The sequence below is a fragment of the Kogia breviceps genome, chromosome 6 (genome assembly GCF_026419965.1).
Source record: "Kogia breviceps isolate mKogBre1 chromosome 6, mKogBre1 haplotype 1, whole genome shotgun sequence".
Taxonomy (NCBI): domain Eukaryota; kingdom Metazoa; phylum Chordata; class Mammalia; order Artiodactyla; family Physeteridae; genus Kogia; species Kogia breviceps.
Genome location: NC_081315.1, coordinates 65905566 through 65932055, shown reverse-complemented (window position 1 = coordinate 65932055; position 26490 = coordinate 65905566). Strand labels below are relative to the sequence as shown.

At 36.8% G+C, this 26490-nt stretch overlaps 1 protein-coding gene and 1 pseudogene across 2 annotated transcripts in view; both read right to left on the bottom strand.

Moving 5' to 3' along the window:
* ARHGAP24 (Rho GTPase activating protein 24) overlaps positions 1-26490 on the bottom strand; it is a 771354-nt gene that overhangs the window by 407402 nt on the left and 337462 nt on the right. For both annotated transcript variants that reach the window (XM_067035989.1, XM_059066405.2), the window contains exon 2: positions 11948-12147. In XM_067035989.1, coding sequence (XP_066892090.1) covers positions 11948-12127 — 180 coding nt within the window. In that variant the 5' untranslated portion in view covers positions 12128-12147. The remainder of the gene's footprint in view (positions 1-11947; positions 12148-26490) is intronic.
* On the bottom strand, positions 20001-20088 carry LOC131759014 (U6 spliceosomal RNA; annotated as a pseudogene).

The following is a 26490-nucleotide window of genomic DNA, read 5'->3' as shown; positions in this document are numbered from 1 at the left end:
GGAGAAAAGTCAGCCTCTTCTATAAGTGGTGCTGGGAAAACTGGACAGCTACATGGAGAAGTATGAAATTAGAACACTCCCTAACACCATATAGGAAAATAAACTCAAAATGGATTAAAGACCTAAATGTAAGGCCAGACACTATCAAACTCTTAGAGGAAAACATAGGCAGAACACTCTATGACATAAATCACAGCAAGATCCTTTTTGACCCACCTCCTAGAGAAATGGAAATAAAAACAAAAATAAATAAATGGGACTTAATGAAACTTAAAAGATTGTGCACAGCAAAGGAAACCATAAACAAGATGAAAAGACAACCCTCAGAATGGGAGAAAATATTTACAAATGAAGCAACTGACAAAGGATTAATCTCCAAAATTTACAAGCATCTCATGCAGCTCAATATCAAAAAACAAACAACCCAACCAAAAATAGGCAGAAGGCCTAAACAGACATTTCTCCAAAGAAGATATACAGATAGCCACAAACACATGAAAGAGTGCTCAACATTATTAATCATTAGAGAAATGCAAATCAAAACTACAATGAGATATCATCTCACACCAGTCATAATGGCCATCGTCAAAATATCTACAAACAGTAAATGCTGGAGAGGGTGGGGAGAAAAGGGAACACTCTTGCACTGCTGGTGGAAATGTAAATTGATACACCCACTATGGAGAACAGTATGGATGTTCCTTAAAAAAACTACAAATAGAACTACCATATGACCCAGCAATCCCACTACTATGCATATAACCTGAAAAAACCATAATTCAAAAAGAGTCATGTACCAAAATGTTCATTGCAGCTCTATTTACAATAGCCAGGACATGGAAGCAACCTAAGTGTCCATCAACAGATGAATGGATAAAGAAGATGTGGCACATATATACAGTGGAATATTATTCAGCCATAAAAAGAAATGAAACTCAGTTATTTGTAATGAGGTGGATAGACCTGGAGTCTGTCATACAGAGTGAAGTAAGTCAGAAGGAGAAAAACAAATACCATATGCTAACACATATATATGGAATCTAAGAAAAAAAAATGTCACGAAGAGACTAGGGGTAGGACGGGAATAAAACAGACCTACTAGAGCATGGACTTGAGGATATGGGGGTGGGGGAGGGTAAGCTGTGATGAAGTGAGAGAGTGGCATGGACATATATACACTACCAAACGTAGGGTGGATAGCTAGTGGGAAGCAGCTGCATGCCACAGGGAGAACAGCTTGGTGCTTTGTGACCACCTAGAGGGGTGGGATAGGGAGGGTGGGAGGGAGGGAGACGCAAGAGGGAAGAGATATGGGAACATATGCATACGTATAACTGATTCACTTTGTTGTAAAGCAGAAACTAACACACCATTGTAACACACCATTGTAAAACAGTTATACTCCAATAAAGATGTTTAAAAATAAATAAATAAAATTAAAAAGTCATGTACCACAATGTTTACTGCAGCTCTATTTACAGTAGCCAGGACATGGAAGCAACCTAAGTGTCCATCAACAGATGAATGGATAAAGAAGATGTGGCACATATATGCAATGTAATATTACTCATCATTAAAAAGAAATGAAATTGAGGTGTTTGTAGTGAGGTGGATGGACCTAGAGTCTGTCATACAGAGTGAAGTAAGTCAGAAAGAGAAAAACAAATACCGTATGCTAACATATATATATGGAACCTAAAAAAATTAAAAATAAAATAAATAAATAAAGGTTCTGATGAACTTAGGGACAGGACAGGAATACAGATGCAGACGTAGAGAATAGACTTGAGGACATGAGGAGGGAGAAGGGTAAGCTGGGATGAAGTGAGAGAGTGGTATGGACATATATACACTACCAAATATAAAATAGATAGCTAGTGGGAAGCAGCTGCATAGCACAGGGAGATCAGCTCAGTGCTTTTTGACCACCTAGAGGTGTGACATAGGGAGGATGGGTGGGAGACTCAAGAGGGAGGAGATATGGGGATATATGTATATGTATAGCTGGTTCACTTTTTTATAAAGCAGAAACTAACACACCATTGTAAAGCACTTATACTCCAATAAAGATGTTTTAATAAATGAATAAATAAACCAAGTGTGAGGCTTGAGTGTTAAATTAGATTGGAATTTAATAATTAAAAATGGCTGGCATATTTTCTCAAAAGGTTAAACATAGAGTTGCTGTATATCCCATAAATTCCAGTTCTATGTATATAACCAAGAGAAATGGAAACATATGTCTGTACAAAAACTTGTACTCAAATGCTCATAGCAGCATTATTCATAGTATCCCCAGAGTGGGAAACAACCGAAATGTTTGTCAGTTGGAGAATGGATATATATAAAATGTGGCATATCGAGACAAGTGAATATTATTAGGCCATATAAGGAAATGAACTACTAATACATGCTACAATATGGATGAACCCTGAAAATATGCTAAGGGAAAGAAGCCAAAATTCGGAAAGTAAGATTAACAATTCATGTATCTAGGGTTGCTTCCTTTTACACAAAAAGCGATCAAAAAATTTTGTAAATTATAATTTATGTAGTTTACAATTGATAAATAGTCTCTGAATGAATGAACATACGGTAATAACATTAGAAAACAGAGAGCATCTGGATTTATGCAGGATAAAGCTAAAGAAGAATGGCCAGAAAGATTGGGTGCTCAAAAGAAACCTGAAAGAAAATGAATAGCAAATAGCTGTGAAATACTTCATACACCAGGGGAAGAAAATGTAGTCATTTAAAATATATTACTCTAAGCACTAAAAATATAAATATTCAAATTATATTTTCAACCATTAATTTTTTTCCCCTGCATTCTCTTCTCCACTAGTTGGGATAATGGAAATAGACCTAAACTTATGCTAATGAGATAGCATATGAATTATCTGGTTCTGTCTATTGAATTACATCACAAATACAAAAGCCTTCAGTCAATATGAGTAAATGTTAGAAGCAGAACTCAATGGATTCAACTCCAGTAGATCTCTCTCCAAATTGTTGTTGAGGAAAAATTGCTGTGTGTGAGACGAGAAAACTAGGGCTGCCTCTCTCTGGGATGGTACAGAAAGAATCCTTCAAGACTCCTTGGCTGTCCTCATAATCATTTTGACAAGCTCTGAAGGGGCCCCAAAAGTAATTTAAACAAAGAGAGAAGACATATTGCAAAGGTTAGCATATTTTTTTTGAGAATCTTTCCATTTGAGTTCAGTGTATCGGCAGCATAGATCTCAAGTGAAAATAAGTTATCTTCTGCTCTGAAGTTAGCATTACTTACGTGGGCTGGTCATCTACCATTCCCTTTGTTACACAATTAATAAAGTATATATTATAGTTCATGATTTCTAAACTGCTGTGTCAGGGTATCCTGATGGTAAAAGATGGTAAAAATGATGATGATGATGATGGTAGTGGTGGTGGTGGTAACGATAGTCAATATTTACTGAGTGCTTGATATGTGGCCACATATTGTAAAAGTATTCTAGAAACGTCATTTCATGTATGCTAACAACTACTTATTAGATAAGTATTATTATTACTCACATTTTACATTATGTGTAACTTACCCAAGTAAACAACAAGTAACTCACCCAAAGCCTATCGCTATTGATCGAGTCTAGGCTGAACACAGGGAGTCTGATCCTAGAACCTGTATACAAAACAACTGGGCTGGGACTTCCCTGGTGGCACAGTGATTAAGAATCTGCCTGCCAATGCAGGTGACTCAGGTTCAATCCCTGGTCCGGGAAGATCCCACATGCGCGGAGCAACTAAGCCTGGAGCCACAACTACTGAAGCCCGCGTGCCTAGAGCCCATGCTCAGCAACAAGAGAAGCCACCGCAATGAGATGCCCCCGCACCACAAGGAAGAGTAACCCCCGCTCACCGCAGCTAGAGAAAGCTGGTGCGCAGCAACAAAGACCCAGTGCGGCCAAAAGAAAGAAAGAAAAAAAAACCAACGAAAAAACTGGGCTCAACAGCTTTCCAGAGAAATGACCACACTGGACAGAGTCAATTCTAGAGGAAATTATGATGATGAAATCTTCTCTCACACTGATCCTTCTCGCCACAATGCCCATCCATCAGTTTCCCTTCGTCCAAGACATACTTTGCTGCTCTTCCATACCAGGTACCCTCTCCAGCAGCAACAGATTTTCTCAGCTCTTCCTCCTACAGTCAAAAGTGACTGATTACCATGGTTCATGGTAAGGTAACAATGGATGATAGAAGACCAAGTGTTTGTGGCATAGTTGCCTTTCAAAAATTTTTCCAGGGCTTCCCTGGTGGCGCAGTGGTTGAGAGTCCGCCTGCCGATGCAGGGGACGCAGGTTCGTGCCCCTGTGCGGGAAGATCCCACATGCCGCGGAACGGCTGGGCCCGTGAGCCATGGCCGCTGAGCCTGCGCGTCCGGAGCTTGTGCTCCGCAACGGGAGAGGCCACAACAGTGGGAGGCCCGCGTATCACCAAAAAAAAAAAAAATTTCCATAAATTATTGCACAATACAAAATAATGAACAATAGGAACACCAGACAGAGTTGCAGGACTGTCAGAGGAGGCCTTTTTGGATAGGTGAGCATTTTGGATTCCATCACAGTGAGCTATACATAGAATAAGCCCTATTTTCACTGTTTAGCTCTAAATCCAGTAAACCAAGAAAAATAGGCACATAAAAGCAAGGGAAGAATCACTGCTTGTCTTCTTTCTTAGGTGCTGAAATACCCAGGCATTATCAATTCTCCAACAATCTACTGAAGGACCATGACCTACACCTTTAATTCTGCCACATATATCAAACCAACTGCTTGTAATAAAGTTATGTTCTCCTTCCATTCTCAGGTTAAATATATATTCTTTTGAAAAAGTCTCCCTGAACCTTGAAGTGGTTATAGGTGCCCCTCCCGTGGCTTCCTAATGGTTCTCTATACTTTCCTTATTTAAATACTCATTACACTGTATGGTAACTGCAATTGTCCATAACAGCCACTGGAATTGAGCACCACGTTCATGGATATTTAGCATTATTTGTCTCTGTGGCAGAGACTGCTAACTCTTTTTTCATACCCACGTTCTTCTCTGCTCCCAGGATAAAGCTAGGCTGCATGCCCAGCCTCCTGTGCAGTTAGGAATGATCATGTGACTCAGTTCTATCGAACAGAATGCGAATAGAAGTGATGAGAGCCACTATTAGTCCACCTAATCCTTCTATGCAGTACTCTATTTTATACTGCCTTCTAGGTGACTGGGAAGGAAATGACCCCATGATGAATTTTGAAGGCAAAAGTTTAAATGGCAAAATCACTGGTAGCTTAAGTTTCTAAACAATTTTTTGAAGCAGACCTCCTCACTTACCTAGAATCACTTTGGACCTTCACCTGAGAAAGAAATAAGCTTCTTCCTTTTAAATCTTTTTTTTTTTTTTGCATTGGGGGGGGGGGTCTATCTTTTTATACCTTCAGTTATAGCATCTTTTTATTTCTTAGAATCTAGCATAATAACTATAGGTACACTCGAAATCTATAAATATGTGTTAAAAAAATGAAATGAATGAATGATTAGGGTGAACATCTCAAGAAATAAACTCTTTTTGTCAAACTAATATTATAAAAATAGCTAACATTTATTTTATGCTTACTATATGCTACTGCTTTCTAAGATTCTTTCCATAAATTATCTCATTCAAACCTCTTAACAATGTTATGAGGTAGGTGCTACTATTATCTCATTGCACAGATTAGTAAATTGAAGCTGAAACCAGCTTAGTCACTACCTAGTGTATCATAGTTATTTGGTAGATGAATCAAGATTCAACCCAAACAATGTAACTCAAAAGCCTATGCTTTTAACCACACTGTAATAAATAAATGCCATGCCTAGGTGACTTCCATAAGCAATAAAAAATATTCAACAAATAGCAGAATTAAATATTTTATATTAATAACACTATCTTTTGATATAATTTCTAGGAAAGAGCTAAAAGTTCCTAAAAATTTATGATGACACACAATACCTTTTTTTTTTTTTTTTTTTTTTTTGCGGTACACAGGCCTCTCACTGTTGTGGCCTCTCCCGTTGTGGAGCACAGGCTCCGGACGCGCAGGCTCAGCGGCCATGGCTCACGGGCCCAGCCGCTCTGCGGCATGTGGGATCTTCCCAGACCGGGGCACGAACCCGTGTCCCCTGAATCGGCAGGCGGACTTTCAACCACTGCGCCACCAGGGAAGTCCCACAATACCTTCTTATGTGTCTTTTTAAATGCCCAAAGACTTAGATGTTACATAGAAAGTCAGTTATAGATTTGTAGCTGAAATTCAAGTTTCAAGATTTCTAGTATTATTATTATTTTTTGACTGTGCCGTGTGGCATGCGGGATCCCTGACCAAGGATCGAACCCTTGCCCGCTGCATTGGGAGCACAGAATCTTAACCACTGGACCACCAGGGAAGTGCCTCCAGTATTATTTTAAACACGCAATCGGGGTTTTGGCTGCTTCTGGCTCATATACTTTATATTTTTAAATATTTATTTATTTATTTTTGCTGCGCTGGGTCTTAGTTGCAGCACACGGGATCTTCATTGCAGCATGAGGGATCCTTAGTTGCAGCGTGAGGGATCTTCCTTAGTTGCAGCATGCGTACTTCTTAGTTGCGACATGTGCACTTCTCAGTTGCAGCATGTGAACTCTTAGTTGCGGCATGCATGTGGGATCTAGTTCCCCAAACAGGGATCGAACCCAGACCACCTACATTGGGAGCGTGGAGTATTACCCACTGGACCATCAGGGAAGTCCCCTGGCTCACATACTTTAACAGAGAACAGCAGTTGCCTTAGAAATCTCTAGATTTCATTAACTCACGAGTTTCATTAAATATATAAAATTAGAGCTTACTCTTAAATCGGTAATCAATTTTTGCACATTTAGAGGTCAGACCTCAGGTTATAATTCACTGAAAATCACTTTGTTCTCTAAGAAAATCCATTGTGATCTAATACAGTGTCATCTTCATCATGTCCAGAAAAACCCTCCCCACACAAGTGGATCAATATCTGTTGTACAAAGTCTAGACTAGATTAATTGGATTAATGCCTGTTTGGATTTTAGTCATTTTATCAGGAGTGTTAGACTGGCTTCTAAAAATCAATGCTTTCCAGTGTCAAGTTCTAGTACCCAGGTTATGTTAGAGACATTCACTAGTATGGCCAAACTTGAGACTTGGTTATTATTTAAGTAATAATATACTTCAGGATAGAAGTAAAAAAAATGGTTCCAAAAAAGTACTAGGAATTTATCACTAAATTCATTTAACAAAATCTACATAACTGTCTTATTTTTAGGATAGCTATAATAATCATACTTTATCTATAACTCAGCTGCTTACCCCATGTTATAATATCTGTAACTAAAGCCACAGTCATTTGTCATGATTATTAATGAAAAATAGGCAAACAATACTGTCACAAACTTAGTTTAAATCTGTTTTAAAACATTTTTCATAGCTACCCAAAAGTCCTAGGGGTAAGCAAGGTAGATGGAAGACTTTTTTAAAAACAAATTCTTCTGTACAGTATAATTTTAAACTTTTTTCTGTATGTAAATAGAACTTTATTTTAAAGATTAAAATAGAAAAAATATTAAACAAAAGCTGAAAAATTACAGTACTATAGGATGTTTACAGTAGTGTTCTATGAGTAACAGAAATAAAGGATGCATTAGTGTGTGTTCAAAACTGGCTACATACATCACTTTTCCGTGTTTGTTTTTTCAGAAACAATGAAAATCAACTTTATTTTTAAATCTGTTCTAAATAAAATCTGTATCCATGTAATTGCAAACACTGTAGAAAATGGTTTCTGGAGAGAGTTTCAGCCTAGATGAACTAAAGTTTCATTTTTAAAAGTAAAGGATACTAAAGATTTTAGTTTGATGTATATTAAATATAAAGCAGTTATATTTTGAGATAGACCTCCAATATATTGCCAGAAGAACCCTGGCTACAGGCTGGAAAGTCTTGTTTACAAACCAGATACTGTCCCCAGAGAAAGGAGAACCTAGAGGTGCTTTTGCCTTTTGCTAAAGAAGAAAATACAAGTGTCAGTTTAGAGATGAAGTTCCTAAACTTGCACAGGTTGTGGAATATTTGGGAAGCAAGGTGAAATTTGAATAAGAATATGAAACATCAATATTAGGTTCAAATAATTAAGTTTAAAATGCACTAAATCACATATATTAGGTTCTAGTAGACATGAAGATAGACAATACAGATGGAAGAAAAACTTAACTGAGAAAATTACGTTTATTAACATAGGTTTTCAACATATTAGGTATTATGGATTGAATCGGGCCCCCTCCCCAATTCACATTAAAGACCTAACCCCGCCCTGTGACTGTATTGGGGGCCTTTAAGGTTAAATGATGCCATAATGATGGGGCTATCTGATAGGAATCATGTCCTTTTAAGAGGAAGAGACACCAGGGCTCTCTTACTCTCCTGTGTACAAAGCAAAGGCCATGTGAGGACACAGAGGGAAGGCAGTTGTCTACAAGCCAGGAAGAGAGGCTTAACCTGAAACCAACCCTGGAAGCATCTTGATCTTGGACTTCCAGCCTCTAGAACTCTGAGAAAATTAATTTCTGTTGTTTAAGTGCCCCTATCTATGGTATTCTATTATGGCAGCCAGAGGAGACATCAGGAAACAGCCACCATTATTCCTTTCTAACAGGGTAGTGTGGTTTTGCATCTTGAGTAGCTCAGGTGTTTTGGAAAGAGCTTCCCACTTACCCGAGAATCCAGCTTCTTTGTGTGACATACACATCCATTTTTGCTGTGGCCCCACCAATATGTCTAAGCCCATTTCTTGTCATTTTGCTGCCCTCACAATATGGAGCTATTTATAGATATCTATTCTACAATTCCATATCTTTCCTCTGCTCTGAATTCCTTTCCCCAATTTATGTACCTGGAAAACTCCCACCAACCTTCAGCATCCCAGGTAAGAGTCGCCTCTTGCTTTGCACAGCCTCCCCCAACTCCTCTAGCCAGTCACCCCTCACTCCCTGGTACTAATTGTATCTGTGTTTTCTGAGCACTCAGTGCTTACATGGTAGCCTGTCACAATTATAATTTTGTTTACATGTTTCTCCCAACAGATGTGCAGTTTTTAATAACAAGGACAATGATGGAGTTTGACTCTCTTTATTGAGTTGAGAAACTCAGAGAAAGTTTCACTAAAATAAATTGAGAGCCTCTTTCTAGGACAGGAGGGACACACATTTCAAGGGTTTTAATACTTTCATTTAAGAAATACTATTAAGAGAGAGGAAAACCAATCCAGATTAAGTTTACTGAACATTTTCAGCTGGTTAGGAATGCTTAGAAGAGTGAAGATTATTTTCATTTCATTAGTGATGCTTCTTCCAGTATTATTGAAATAGCCCTCATCAAAATATATGAAGGTCAAGGGCATTCTTATGCTTGAAAGTGCCAGTACTGAAAACAGTACTTCTGACTGGAAGCAAATCTAAAAAAAAGTTGAGGATTTGTGAGCAGGCAAGAGCCTAAACTGAAGGAACACTGGATCAGGAGCAAGGAAATCTGATTTTTCAGTTCATCATCTGCTACTCATTAACAGTATCCCTTGGTTGATACACACACACACACACACACACACACACACACACACACACACACACGTACCCTTTATCTATAAAATGAGGGGTTTTATAACAACTAAACTTTTTCCCGGTTTAACATTTTTCAGGATAAGTCTACAAATACTAGTGACATACTAATATCAAAATATTACTTAACTTAGAAATATTATGAATGAAAGTAATTTTCACTTTGAGGTAGAGTTTCATTTGAATTAATCAGAAGTTTTTGCATCTTCTTATTTATATTTCCAACTTTTTGTCAAAATAACTACATTGCACTGAATACTATTTGTGACTGTAGATCTTCTAAGAAATTCCACAGAGGACAGTAGCCAAGGCAATTTGATAATATCCTCTTTTAACAGTTTAGAGGGGTCATGTGCATATTCTCTGACATCTACAATTTCTCAAATTTTAGAAATATTGAGCTCAATCTTGACCCATTGTATCCTATCTTCATTACTAGAAGGTACGCTGAGCTCACCAAAGAGTCAAAATGTTTGTTCAGTTTCCTTTCAATTCTCTAGCCACTCAGCTCCTGAAACCTCTGTTTGCTCCCCTAATCCCTTGTTTAGGTTCTAGATGAGACCTAATTAATCATTTGATTTGTACCCATTCTGTTTAACAACCCAGTCCACCCAAACCACGCCAGAACAAGAGTTCACAGGATAAAATATTGAATATTACTCATACTTCTGTTTTATTGAACACGGTCCTCTATATCACAATTTCCATACTGGATCCCTGACATTCTACATTTTTTCACATTAACCTCAGTTTGGTAAAAATGATTTTATGTTCAGGATAATACCTTACGGTGAGTATTACATAGTTTAAAACAAGGTACAAGAAAAGAACCCTAGAGTAAGAGTTAAGAAACAAAAGACTTTACTCCTTTGCCTCTGATCTCTATATGATGGAGGTCATGTTGCTTCATGTCACTAAGACACAATTTCTTCATCTATATTGATAACCCCCAATTCCTCACTGGTTTACTGTGATGAAAACCATAGCAGGTATGGAAATGCATGGTAACTCTCATGATATCAGTATGGAATACTTTTATTGATTTATTTATGAGATCTTTGGCTGAGGCTATATAAACTTGGACCTAACTAGAGGCAAAATATGGTACCACTGTCTAACTTTGGGTAATATGCATTACATGTAAACATTGATTTTGTCATACTTAAGTGAGGATAATCCTACCTCACAGGATTATTGTAAGCATTTCATAAGATAACGTATATATACAAATTCTTAGTCTAATGCTTGGCCCTGATAAAAATATGCTAAAAAAAGAGCAATTTCAAACAATGAGTAGAGTTTGTAATTTTATTGCTATCTTTATGTAATTCGATTATACTAATGAGAACTTTGTTGAATTATAATGTCTGAGGAATTTAAAATATTAAAGCAGAACCTTGATCCAAATTCCTAATTAAATTCTTACATTTTAATACAAGGAAAATAGCCTCAAGAACATACTGTTAGGGATGTTTATGTAAACTGATCTAAAACATTTTTCTCTTATTTATATATTTTATAGATGTAGATGAAGGAAAAACACAGAAGTTATACCTCAGTTCCTATCTCCTTTCATTAATTGATAAGCAATGATCACAGCTAAGAAAGCTTGTTGTACCTACAGGGAATGATGGAGATTTTTCCTTTCTCTAATTGCAACCCAGAGATTGGTGGCTGAGAAAATAAGTAAACAAGAAAATAAAAGACCAGTAAGAAACCACAAAGAAACATAGAAACTATTCCCAGGGGACTATACTGTGTATGCTGGTTGGATATATCAACATTGTCTGGTTTAGCACTACATCCATATTTTATGTGAGTTAGAGTAGAGGGAAGCCCCCAGAGAATTGATACTGAAGGTGTCTCAGGAATTACTTAAAATTGCATTTACAGTTTTCCTTCAAATCTTTCAACTTACTTCTGAGAAAAGGAAAGATGTTTTGGCTATAGAATATATCTTCTAGCAGATGTCCATTAACATTTCCACGTGAAGTAAGTTTGCCTGAGGGACTCAGACACTCTGTTACAGCTTTGTAAACGTCAAAATTAATATTCAACAAGTGTAATTTGTCTCTTGGCCTCAATTAGCAAATTCATCATCTTGATCCAAAGTAAACAATGAGAAGGAGTGTGAAAGATTCCAACGAAATGAAGGAGACCAGGGAGATTGGGTTGACCTCAGTCTCCATCAGTTTCTAGCAAACCCCTCTATTTCTTAGACTACTAAGCAACACAATGCTTTAATTTTCTCCTACTTACCAAGGGCTTGGTTTCATCTTCGTCTTTGAAATAATAGAGTTGATCTCCTTTGAGCACAAACCAACGAGTATGCCAAGTCTTGACAAAGCCTCCCTGCTTCCTCAGCCACCCACACTTCATGGCATTGTTCCGCCCTTGGCCTTGTTGGGGGTTCTCCATGGAGTCATTGCTCTCCTCCATTACCAAGCTGATGGACTTTCCTATTTAGCAAACAGACAACAACAACAAAAATAAGGTGCTCTAATATATTCAATTCCCTCTTAAATTACCCCTGTCCCTTAAAAAAAAAAAAAGCTGGAGGTAGAGTGAAAAATGTAAATTAACTCACATACCAAATTTCTAGAAGCAAACCACAAACCTGACAACAATATTCTTGGAGAAAACTTGGACAGAGTTCCTTGAGTCTTCCCACTCAGCTGTGAGATAATATCCCTTTTTTCCTAAGTAGAATTAAAGAATGGGAAAGTTCTAGAGATAATGGGTTAAGAAGTAATTTGGGGAAGGCAGCTATGCTCACCACTACACCACCAATGCAAGAGGCAATTTCTGAAGACAAACTAAAACCACCAACAAAAACATAACTCTCATGAAAATGGGCCTCTGTGTCTGGTGTGCACTGATTGGTGCCTGCTTGTGCAGGCCTGTGATTATTTGAGCAAACTTAGCCTGACACATGTTACAGTTTAAAGGGACTATTTTAAAAACCTCAGTGGAAGACATTTGTTTTACATATGTAAAAATTTCTCAAGATGTCTCTGCTCCCCTTTCCCCCAAAGTATCCCCTTGAGAGTTTCTTTGGCTGGTTAAGAAATAGTGCAGCTGAAAAAGCTTAAGAAAAAAAGTCCTGCTTGGCCAGTGAGTCTCTTTCAAACTTCAGGAGTGAGTGGTGTGTTCCAGTCAACAGCATGATGAAGAAAATTTCAAGGTTATTGTGAAGGAATATAAGGTCATACACACTGTCCATAGCAAGCAAATTAATTTATCATAGAGGAAATATTAATCTGCAGGTGAGAAGCTAAACCACTACAGTAAGAAGGTGGCTTTTGGGAGAGCCAGGGACAAGTGGTTAAGAACAAAAGACATTTTCCTCTCCTGAAGGCTTCCTGCAGGTTCTTGCCAATGTTTATTCCTAAGCACTTTTTCAGAAAGTGAAAACTATACTCTTACCCTTGTATCTTTCATGAGGATATAAGGATACAGATTAATTAATAAAACATAGATTACTCCTGTTCTGGTATATTCATGCATAAAGCTTCTATTTTTTCAGCAAGATTCCAGAAAACAAGCTGTCTTTCTATCTAGTCTTTATTTTCACTACTAATTTTTCAATTAATTTATGTGTACACAATCTTAGTTATAAATTCTATGAGGTTTCGACCGTCAGCCCTTGGCTGTTAACGTTTCTTCCTTGAAGGTACAGGGTTAAACCTTGGACTTCTGGTTCCTTTGAATTTAGTCCTGCCCTTCCAGTTACAGGGAAGAAGCAGAGCTAAATACATCTTATTTTGACCATTTCAACCATCCTCTCAGGAGTTTTGCCTCTTCCACTGGCATGCATTCTAATCTAGCTCCATCCTTGCTTTTATAATCATCTCTTCAACCTACTTTTAAGCTTCAAGTAGGTCACTTGACTGCTGTCTATCTCATTCAATATCCACTTTTTCCTTTCTTATCCTGAAACATCCTTCTGATGAACAGGCCCTGATCTCTACAAAACATCTTGAAACTTCCTTCTCTCCATAGAGCATTCCTATGGCCATCACCGCTCACTGCAGGAAACAGTCTCCCATCGTGTGTGTGCATGTGTGTGACCAGACTGGATCATGCCTGATGCTTCAAGTTTGTTATGCCCTTAGGGCAGGAACTTTCATCTCTTTTCTTTCACAGTACTTGACCTGGTATAAAGAGCCAAGTAAATCTCACTTTAAATGAATAATAAATGCTGTATCATACTTTAGATAATAAGTATGCTTATCTAGACCACTCTAAATAATCTTTTTTGGTTTCCTGGTGTTTAAATTGTTCACATCTACAAAACTTGCTACCTCATCATTACCGATTTATTCTTTAACCAAATATATTAACTTATAAAATTGAATAAGCCCTTAAAACAATCCAACATACATCCACTTGCACACACACAAATCTAGAATTCATTGCACAACAAATTTTTTCTTTGCAGCCCTTCTTTTTTTCCCTCTCATATTAATGCTTTCCATTAAATTTGAAAAATCTCCTCTAAAAGGTTTCAAGGTAAATATCAACCTACCATCAATAATATAAAAAATACAAGTGTTGTTCAATTCCACATTTGTCTACTATCAATCCTTAGTAAAAAAATGTGTGCACATTTGAACATGGTTTATGATTCTTCTTGCATGTGTTGTTTATAAGCCTAGTGAAACCAATGACAGCATCACTCACTGAACTGCTGGCTATAATGCCCATATTTTCATGACTTTAGAATGCAACAGAAAGTGTTTTAATAGTACTAATTGTAACAATTCATTAAAACAGAAATGAAAACAGATTGTGTGATATCCCTAAGGGAAAATAATACCACAATTTTTGCTGGTTGAGTAAAGTTAAGTTTTACTAAGATAACCATAATTTTTATAGAGGAGTCTTGATATTTCTTCAAAAATCAAAGGCTTCAAATTCTACCCTTCATCTTTAAATAAGGATGTTGGACTGGATGATTTCCATCTACGGTCCCTTCTTGCACCCTGAAATCTACCATCTCTGTAATTCCATAAGCATAAGGACACCAGATATCCTCAACACTTACTACAATGCCTGGCATATGGTGAAGCTCAATCAATGTTTGATGAATTAATAAATTTTGCAATAGGTTTGGTGCTAGATATCTAAAAGTGAACATGATCTCCCTCTGAAACCTGATCTTGCCCAACACCCAATCTTAGTAAAGGCTACCATCATATGCCCAGTTGGAAAAAAAAAAGTGATCATTTTAGATTCCTGATTCTGCCTCACCCTGAATATCAAATGTACCTGTAAATTCAGAAGATACCTCCAAAAAATATTTCAAATCTATCCAGTTGATTCTATCTCCATCGCCACTCTATTACCCAAGCCACCATTGTCTTTGACTGGATGATTCTGATAGCCCTCCAACTGGTCTCATTGCTTCCATTTATAACCACAAACACAATGAAACATGCTCACACGTTTCATTCTCCACAAAATAGCCAAAGTGAGCTTTCAAAAATTAAATCAGATGATTCTCTACTCTTAAATTTTTGATTGGTTTCCATTGTACTTATATTAAAATCTAGAGTCTTAACCATGGCATACAAGGTTCTGAATCATCTGACACCCATTTACTGATCTAATCTAATCTCATACCATCATCACCTCCTCATTTCCCCTCACCACACACACACACACACACACACACACACACACACACACACTTTAAAGCTCTGATGCAGTAATACCAGGTTACCTTCAGTTCTGGAAACATCCAAGCTCCTTTATGCCTGGAGTTTTGAGGTTTTTTTGTTTTTGTTTTTTGAGGTATGCAGGCCTCTCACTGTTGTGGCCTCTCCCGTTGTGGAGCACAGGCTCTGGATGCGCAGGCTCAGCAGCCATGGCTCACGGGACCAGCCGCTCCGCGGCATGTGTGATCCTCCCGGACTGGGGCACGAACCCGTGTCCCTTGCAACGGCAGGCGGACTCTCAACCACTGCGCTACCAGGGAAGCCCATGCCTGGAGTTTTGATGCTTGCTGATCTCTGCCTAGGCTGCTCTGCCTCATTCTCTTTACGTGGCCCACCCCTTCTCACTCTTTAAGTCTCAGCCTAAAACCTACCTCCTCCAACCACCATTACGAATCACCTAGTGAATTAGTTCCCCTCTTGTTATTCTCTATCCCTGAATTCTGTCCTCTGTCTTCCTGACACTTCTCTAAGTTGCTGTTTCTTTAGCTGTTTATTGCTGATCACCCCTGCAGGATCCCATATGCTTCAACAGGTCAAGAACTTGCTTCTCCTCACTGCAGTATATCCAGTGCTTACTTGGTACTCAGCAAACAATTGTTGAATCAAGGAATGAAGCTATGTAACAATCACAATAGAATTTCTACAAAGAATATTTTGGAAAGTTGTGAATTTCCATTTAATGCCTTAAAGAAGATGGTCTACCTTAAGAACTTGATTTTTTTTCCTCCTTTGACACAGGACACTTTAATTAGCATGCAAATTGTTCTTAAACACAATGTTAAAATCATAAAACTTAAGTGAACCTGAAATTGCCCTTTCTGAAGAAATTCAAAACTGCACCTCTTAGCTTTGGCAGGAAATACATGTAATCAATTCTGATTTTGCATGAAGGAAAGTATGGTTCGCTCATTCAGATTCTCAGAGAATGTTTTAACTGAATCTCCACTGGGAAAGTACTTTCCCATGGTCAGGCCGTGACAGCTGGGTTGTATATGAGATGCCAGTAGGACCATCGACCTCAGTGTTTAGCAAAGCAACCAAACAGTAACATAAATAAAAGGTTACTCTAAACTAAAACAAAAGCAGAATTAAGTTAACTTGTGTATTCACAGTCTTAATGATAGCTACTGTACCATTCCGGAGCTCAAAAAGATCCCATCATTTGATGGGCTAACAGATTTAAATTATTTTCCAGGGATGGAAACTGGTTTGTACATCTACTCGTATAGTACTTTTTTGCAACCAGATGAGCTAGGAACACATGCTGCGAGTATTACATGATGCGATCAGAAATGAAATTCATGCTCTTCACAGAATTTTCTAGAAGTCCAACAGCCACACGCATAGCTATTGATATTTGTAACTTTGTTTCAACAAAGAACCTATAAACAGGCACATAAACAAAGATGTATCTAAATAGAATGCCATATGCCATACAGCTGCAATGTGTTCGAATTTACCTACAAGATGACAATGTTCAGCAAACACAAGAGAACGGCAAAGGAGGAGGAAGCTAGAGGGAAAGAGGAGGAGAGAGAACAACTTAAACAGCGTTCCACCACAATGCCTCCTTTACACTCAATGAACATGTGCTCCCACATATGTGGGACTAACGGGAGGTGCATTTTTACAGCCAGCATCAGCTCCCTCAGCTCTGGTGGGGAGAGTATCGCACCACACACACGTGATCCCAGAGCTTCAGAGTACACACGATTTCACACCACATGGCTGCTCAACACAAATAAATTATTCCAGTTGTTTAAAGAACAGTGATCTGTTCTGTTGCTAGGAGAGAAAACAAATACGAAACTGGCAGAGTTGGTAAAATACTGCAATTTGTGAGCCATTTGTGTAACTTTCAAGAGTCATTTTGTTCACATCCAATTGTCACCTTTTGTGTTGATGGTGGAACCTAACTCCTTTGTAAAATGAATGTGATTGCACTGTACATGATGTATAACTACAGAGGGCCAGTATTTACCTGAATTCTAACCCTTTTCTTATTAAAAAAAAAAAAACACTGTTCTGTATCTGTTGCTAACATGCTGGTTTGACAAGCAGTAGTACATTTTATTGAGCTGTATGCCTAAATGCTAACATATAGCCTTTCTATAGGTAATGGTCCACACCACAAAAACACACACAGGGAATTATATAGTATGCGTGCATGTGTGTATGTATTCATTCATATGTGTGAATGCAAGTGTGTATACACATATATGCATACATGTGTGTAACATGCATGTGTGTGTATGTGGGTATATACACATTGTGTGTGTCTTCTCCCTAGAGAAAACCCTTAAAAGCAACATATTAGTTAAGATTATTTTCTCATTTTTTTAAATACTAAGTTCCACGCCACTGGAAGACATGTAAGGATATTCCTGCTGATCTGACATTCTTTGATGAAGCAAAGAACATAAAAGAGCTTTGCCATACAAGGTTCACTGAACAAACTGGTCGTGGTATACTACTGTCAACCTATGAAGTTATATTTTTATTTTTATTATTTACCAGAACATTTATTTAATAACTGCAATTATTTACCTGATTAGAACTTAAAAGTCTTTTAAAATTCTAAATATTTAAATAATTTCAGGCCTGATTTCTCTCTCTCTCATTCCCCAAGCAGGCACTAAGGAAAGGCCATATGAACACACAGCAAGAAGGTGGCCAAGGCCATATGAACACACAGCAAGAAGGTGGCCATCTGCAAGCCAGGAAGAAAGCTTTACCAGAATGTGGCCATGCTAGTACCTTGATCTCAGACTTCCAGCCTCCAGAACTGTGAGAAAATAAATTTCTGTTGTTTCAGCCATCCAGTCTGCATATTTTTTTATGGCAGCCAGAGCAGACTAAGACAATGTACATTTATAAAATATGTGCACGAAAATATTTAAAGAATTACATCTTAGTAGCCTAAGTAACCGCTAACTAAAGAAAACTGATGAGTGAACAACAGTGCACTTTCTGTACCTCACTCTCTACCACACCACGTCTCCACTGGAAGAATGAATCTAACTGTGATACCTACAAGGGAATCAGCACTCTAGATCCCACATTGCAGTGGATCTAGTGGAGATTGTTTTAGCTCCAAGATAAATTCCAGGAGGCCAAATCTGTTTTCAGGAAGGAATCGAATTTTTAAAAATACTTTGAAAGGGTTTTCCACACTTGGTTGTTCTCACTGTGTGATTAACTTCTATTCATCCTTCAGCTCCTCTATGAAGGCTTCCCTAGAGCCACTGCTGTCCCCAGTCTGGATGGTTCCCTTCCATAAGTTCCCATGTCACTGTGAACATAGCCTTTGTCACATGTGGCCATATGCTTATTACTGTTCAGTCTTCTACACCAAAACTCTTGGAGGATATGGGCTCCCTGAACCCCCACACCAGCATATACTAAATACTCAAAGGTTTGTTGAATAAATGGAAGGGAATGAGGAATGAATGAATAAGCAAATGCATCGGTCAGTCTTTGGGGCCTAAGGGAATGGACCTCAAAGGCCTCAAGGCTTCCCAGAGTGCAGTGCAAAAATCCTAAACCATTTGATGTTATAGACACCAATGAAAGGACTTCAGTCCAAATTCTCCCGTCTAAATACAACCCTTTAAGTTTTTAGTGGCTTAAAGCTAAACCAAACTTCAGAAACTGTTGAGCAAAGAGAAATCCCATTTGTCTCACTGGGATTATAACTCGAGTTAAAAATAAGGAAACATTTCTTCTTAAAACTGAAGAGTTTAAGTGTGACTTAATGGGATGAACAATTTGAAAAAAAGTTTAAATATTTACTTTGTTTTTGTTGTATGTTTAATGCCTCAGACTTTGTAGAGAGAACCTGCTCCTTCTTAAGGAGGTTTTAATTCAACAGGGAGAAAAGTATTCTAATATATATTTAGATGTGTTCCCCCACCACCACAACAGTATCTGAGGGATTAGTAAAAAAAAAAAAAGAAAACCACTGGAATTCCCAAGGCTGATAACCTGAGTAGAAATAAAAATCAAATCAAAACAAATGCTTTACCATTGATGGAATTGAGAGAAATGACAGATATGTGGCAAGTGTGCAGCTACTCTTAAGCTCATGACAGCCATTATTAATTAATCACAGTTCTCCTTCCTGAGGGACCCAGATGCACCTCCAGATGGCTTCTCAATACAGCACTCCAGACAGTCACAACAAATCAATCATATATGAAAAGGAGAGAGAGACTCTTCGTTACTTTGATTCTGTAAATAAACCAAGAACTGAAAATACCCCCCTAACAGAAAATAGAAGCTCAGGTGCTCCCCAAGAGAGATTGCCATTTGAAATGAGAAAAAAAAAAAAAGAAAATCAACTTATTTTTTTTCTTTTTAAATTGAGGTATAATTGACATAACATTATATTAGTTTCAGGTGTACAAAATAATTAATCAATATCTGTATATATTGCAAAACAATCACCACAAGAAGTCAACTTAATATCAATCACCATATATAGTCACAAATTTATTTTCTTGTGATGAGAACTATCAAGATCCACTCTCCTGGCTACTATCAAATATGTAATACAGTATTATTAACTATAGTCACCATGCTGTACATCACATAAAAATACAAAATGCTTCTCGAATTTGCAGGGGCCATCCTTATCTTCTCTGTAGTATTCCAATTTTAGTAAACATGCTGCCAAAGCAAGCAGGAAAGTCAACTTCTTTTCATGGAAAAAACTAATAGTTTGCTGAGAGCTCTAAGATGGCAACTATCATTGCACCATATGGCCACAAAGAACAAAGCAAATGGATCTGAAGCAGGGAAAAGGAAATAGGAGTTGAATGTCCCTTGTTCTATATTAATTAACCCCATCTATGACTAGACCCTTAAAAATAGGATCAGAAAGCAGATTTTATAAACATCTCAATTTTTAAGCTGTTGTGTGTCTTTCCCCTCCCTCCTAGTTCATTTTTCATTGGTAAAACTTTATTTTGAAAAGCTGTCTCAAGGAACAAAGAAAAGAGACTTTCCACCTAAATCTGAAAATTAATGGGATTATAATACCTAGAGGATGGGGGAGCAATGGCAGCCATGAAGGGGAGCTTTTGTACACAGTGGGCAGAGTGAAGACAGCAAAACTGAAGCAAGTGGAATGCTGAGGAAGACAGTCAGGCTAAGGTGGGAAGAACCTTCCCAGCTGGATCCTCCTCTCATAATAGGAAAATAACCTCTGGGCCTGTCACTTAAAGAGGTCCTCCATCTCTATCCCCTGATGGTTACATTTTTATACTTAGACAAAAGCCTGTCTAAAATACTACTTTTGATGTCAGATTTCTTTAGTGAATCCAACCCAGGAAAGTCAGTTATGCTGTCGATTACATTATCATTTCAAGGCTTTCTATGGGGCCATCTTTTTACTCGACCACACTTCAAAGAAAATATTATAGAAGTAGGTAACTTTGGCTGAGATAGTTATTTGACTACAATGAACTCTCAAGTTTTCTCCTTCAAATGCAAGCCTTGAGGTGCTAAATGATTTCCAATAAGAACCACTTCTTTTATTGTCAATTAAACCTGTGGGTTGAACATCATCAGCCTTGCTTTAAAGTTCTGGAAAATTATGGGCACTCTAAGTATATAAATCTTGTCCTAATCACTGAACCATGGTTACTCTCCCAATGATTTATTATATTGAGGTATTGACAATCCAATTTTTTCATTATAATTTGAGGAAAGTGGAGACAGGTCAAAATGAAAAAATCTGACTGCTCTTCCACTTCATTCAGCATCATTCACATTATGATGGACTTTGATGTGTTAAACTTTAACATTTAGGAGGTACATTATTCTCATAAAATTTGCATACATTTTAGTTCTTCAAAGTATCTAATTAATTCACACTTCAGTTTTAGATAAGCAGAATAGAAATCTAGCTTTACTGCACCTGAATATATTTAATTAAGAGTTCCGTGAAAGATAAATAAATCCCATATATAAAAAGACATTTTTTAATTTAATTTTTTATTTTATACATTGTAAAAAGCCATTTTTTAAAAATAGGAATCTTGGTGGGACATATAATATTTGGAATGTCCAGAAGCCTATCCTTGGGGAACTCTCTCTCCCTCATTCCATGTTGTTTCTGATGGTAGCACCATCCCACTGCCATTGGGCCTGGACTTGATTACGCCTAGGTTCTGAGCTCTCAAGCAACAGTGACCAGCCCAGGAAGAGGGCATGTGACTGAAGCAGTGCCAAGTAGAGTCCTTCCTTAGGACAACTATAGTGACACTGGAAGAATGAGCATCTGTGATGAATGAGGCTGACAGCATTCATCTCCCCTGGCCTGCAGAGGAAAGTGGTCTGCACAATGAAGTGATGCAGAGATAAGCAGATATGAGAAAAGACTAGAGAGAGCCCTGGAATATCCATCCTAGTTCTAGCTCTTGAAGTCCTGGCCTTTATGTATCTTCTTTTGATCCTATGAGATATGTCTTACTCTTCCTGGCAAAGTGAGCAAATAAATTCCCATTTGCTTAATCTAGCTTGAGTTGGTTTTAATCACTTGCTACCCCAAAAAGTTTTTCTTAATATCCAGGAAAAACACAATGAAACTATGTGTGGGAAAAATTTCTTTAAAATAATGAAAATCTAGGCTTCCCCTACCTTGCATCATATACAAAAATTAATTCAATATGGATATTAGACCTAAATTTAAAAGTTAACACTTCCTGAAGAAAACATAGGAGAATAAATTCACAACCGGGATGAAAAAGTTATTTTTTAGAAAGGATATATAAAGTAATAACCATAAAAATTTATAATTTAGAAATTATTAAAAGTAAAAACTTCTGTTCATCAAAAGACATCATTTAAAAAAAGGAATAGGCAAGCCAGACATTGTTTGAAAATATTTACAAAACATATATCTGCCAAGAGACTTACATCCATAATATATAAAGGATTTCTACAACTCACTAATAAACAGACCAAAAAAAAAAAAAAAAACAGTTTAGAAAATGAAAATAAATTAAATCAACCCTTTACAAAGGAAGATATAGAAATGTCCAATAATCTCACAGAAAAGTCCCAACACCATTAGTCATCAGAGAAACGTATATTAAAATCACAGTAAGATACCATTACATAAACATTTGAATGGCTAAAGTTAAAAACAGTTGACAACACCAAGTGTTGGTGAGGATATGGAGCAACCAGAATTTTCAGACATTGCTGGTAAGAGCATAAATGGTACAACCACTTTAATAGAAGGTTTGGCAATTTCTTATGAAATTAAACACATCTTTACCTATGATTTTACCAATTCCAATCAAAGACATTTAACCAAGAGAAATGGAATCCATATGGTCACAAAAATATTTGAACAAAAATATCCATAGTGGCTTTATTTATATTAGCCTCAAATAGAAAACACTCGATGCCCATCAACAAGTGAGTAGATAAACAAATTATGGCATAATCATACAGTGAAATACTCCTTAGCAATAACAAGAAACAAACTATACATATACATAACAACATAGATGAATTCCATAGTTATTATAATGAGTAAATGAAACCAGATACAAGAATATACACTTCATGATTCCATTCATATGAAGTTCTAGAATAGGCCAAACCAGTCTATGATGATAGAAACCAGAAAAATGGCTGCTATGGAGGGGATGGGAAGGGGCATAGGGGACTTTCTAAGGTGATGGAAATGCCTTATGCCTTTGTGGGATATGAGTTATATGGGTACAGACATCTGTCTAAACTCATGAACTGTACATTTGAGATTTATGCACAAATTATGTTGTTCTAATAAATCTTATCCCTAAAATAAACTGAAAATATTGAATTCTAGTTAGTGGGATTGCTTTTTGCTATGGAATGGATTAGCAATTCTGAAATTACCTTCTGAGTATTCCAAGTTGAGTAAATAAATATGTATGTTTAATGCAATGGGAAGCCAGGTTTCTCACTGTTGGAAAAGGAAGTTACAAACATGGAAATGGAAAGATGAGAATGTATCCTGTGTTTGAGATAGAATTAGAGATATCAGCATGAACTCATGGTTTTTATTTTTTAATAAATTTATATATATTTATGGTGTAGACCATGATGATTTGGTATACATATACATGGTGGAAAGATGACTACAGTCAAGCTATTAACATACTATCTCCTCACATGGTTATCATTTTTTGTGTGTGATGAGAGCACCTGAAACCTACTCTCTTAGCAAATTTCCAGTATTTGATAAAGTACTATTAACTATATTCATCATGTTGTTGCTTAGATCTCTAGATTTATTCATCCTGCATAACTGCAACTTTGTACCCTTTAACCAACATCTCATGATTTTTAATAGATAGGTATACAGATACAGAAATAAATATAGACATATATTTACTAATGCTGCTCACTGAGAGAACCCTGAAGTAATGACACATCAGGAGTGAGCAATGAATGAGTACACATAGCATCCAGATCTTGACTTCTAAACACCATTTACTTGGAAATAGAATCATGGCTACTTGGATAAAAAGACTGATTCCAGGCCCTCACCAGGAAAAGCACAAGGTGATGCTAGAATAACATGTGCTGGAAAGTAAGGAAATTCTCAAGAATGATGGAAGAATATTGAAAGGACACAGAGGCTAGTTTGAAGTGGTTTTCACTGGACAAATATGGGACAATTTGAAGATAAGAATAAATAATGATAGTAATAGATCACACCCATAGAATAAAACAAGAATACATGAGTTCTACTGATATAATAAACAAACAAGCAAACAAATAAACAAATGGAAGATGTGAGAAAGCTTTTCCTTTCAGTAGAATGTCAACTAATAAATATGTAAGCAATAATGAAGTTACAAATTATCAATGAATGCAAAACCTAGTGGGTAAATGTTTGGTGGGAAAGACATATTTACATAATCTCAAAGTACCTTTCCACAAATCAATCCTAATTTAGAAAGGGTAAAATAGTAACTTTACTGTGAAGAAACCTGGCAGACCCAATGCGACAAAAGTTTACATCATCAATGTTGGAATTAATTGACATCATGGGCCTCTTGATGGGATGCTCTGAGAAGGACATGTTATCTCTTCTGTGGTGGCCCTGCCAAAAATGCATAACCTAAACCTAATCATGAGGAAACATCAGATAGACAAAAATTGAGGTATATTCAACAAAATAACTGTTCTGCATTCTTCAAAAATCTCAAGGTCAAAAAAGACAAAATGGTTAAGGAACTGTTCCAAATGAAAGTACACTAAAGAGACATGATAACTCAACAGAATGCTTGACCCCAGCTTGCATCCTGAGCCAAAACAAAACAGAGAAAGGGGTCATTATTGGGAAAATTGATAAAACTTAAATATAAACTGTGGATTAGATAATATTTTATCAATGTTAAATTTTCTCATTTTGATCATTGATAATTATGTTATCAAGGCAGTTATGTGACTTGTTTTTAGGAAATACACATTCAAGTATTTAAAAGAGATAGATGTCTTCAATTTATTTTTAAACAATTCAGAAAAAATCATAAATAAACGTATATATAAACACATATATAAATGAATGATAAATGAAACAGAATGTAAATAATTGGGAATCTGGGTTAAGGGTGTTAGAAGTTCCTAGTACTATTCTTATAACTTTTCTGTAAATGTGAAAGTATATCAAAACAAAAAGTTATACAACACATATGCTTCACTGTATGCTGGCTCAAATGAGAAGCAAATTTTGTTTTTCATTTGGCCACCATGAGTAAGTCTCAAGTATGTTACTGTAGTTGAAAAGGTACTACAGCAGGGCAAAAAACCTGTACTCAGAAAACTATAAGATACTGATGAAAGAAATCAAAGATGACACAAACAGATGGAGAGATATACCATGTTCTTGGACTGGAAGAGTCAATATTGTGAAAATGACTATTCTAACCAAAGCATTCTACAGATTCAATGCAATCCCTATCAAATTATCAATAGCATTTTTCACAGGATTAGAACAAAATAATCTTACAATTTGTATGAAAACACAAAAGACTCCGAATAGGCAAAGCAATCTTGAGAAAGAAAAACGGAGGTGGAGGAATCAGGCTCCCAGACTTCAGACTATAATACAAAGCTACAGTAATCAAAATAGTATGGTACTGGCACAAAAACAGAAATATAGAGCAATGGAACAGGATTGAAAGCTCAGAGATAAACCCATGCACCTATGGTCAACTAATCTATGACAAAGGAGGCAAGAACATGCAGTGGAGAAAAAACAGTCTCTTCAATAAGTAGTGCTGGGAAAACTGGACAGCTACATGTAAAATAATGAAATTAGAACACTCCCTAACACCATACACAAAAATAAACTCAAAATGGATTAAAGATCTAAATGTAAGGCCAGACACTATAAAACTCTAAGAGTAAAACATAGGCAGAACACTCTGATATAAATTGCAGCAGGATCTTTCTTGATCCACCTCCTAGAGTAATAAAAATAAAAACAAAAATGAACAAATGGGATCTAGTTAACTTAAAAGCTTTTGAACAGCAAAGGAAACCATAAACAAAACAAAAAGACAACCCTCAGAATGGGAGAAGATATTTGCAAGTGAAACAACTGACAAAGGATTAATCTCCAAAATACACAAACAGTCCATACAGTTCAATATCAAAAAACAAATAACCCAGTCAAAAAATGGGGGAAAGATCTAAATAGACATTTCTCCAAAGAAGACATACAGATGGCCAAAAAGCACATGAAAAGATGCTCAACATCACTAATTATTAGAGAAATGCAAATCGAAACTACAATGGGTATCACCTCACACTGGTCAGAATGGCCATTATCATAAAATCTATAAACAATAAATACTAGTGAGGGTGTGGAGAAAAGGGAACCCTCCTACACTGTTGGTGGGAATGTAAATTGGTACAGCCATTATGGAGAACAATATGAAGGTTCCTTAAAAACCAAAAATAGAACCATCATATGACCCAGCAATCCCACTCCTAGGCGTATACCCGGACAAAACCATAATTCAAAAAGATACATGTACCCCAATGTTCATTGCAGCACTATTACAATAGCCA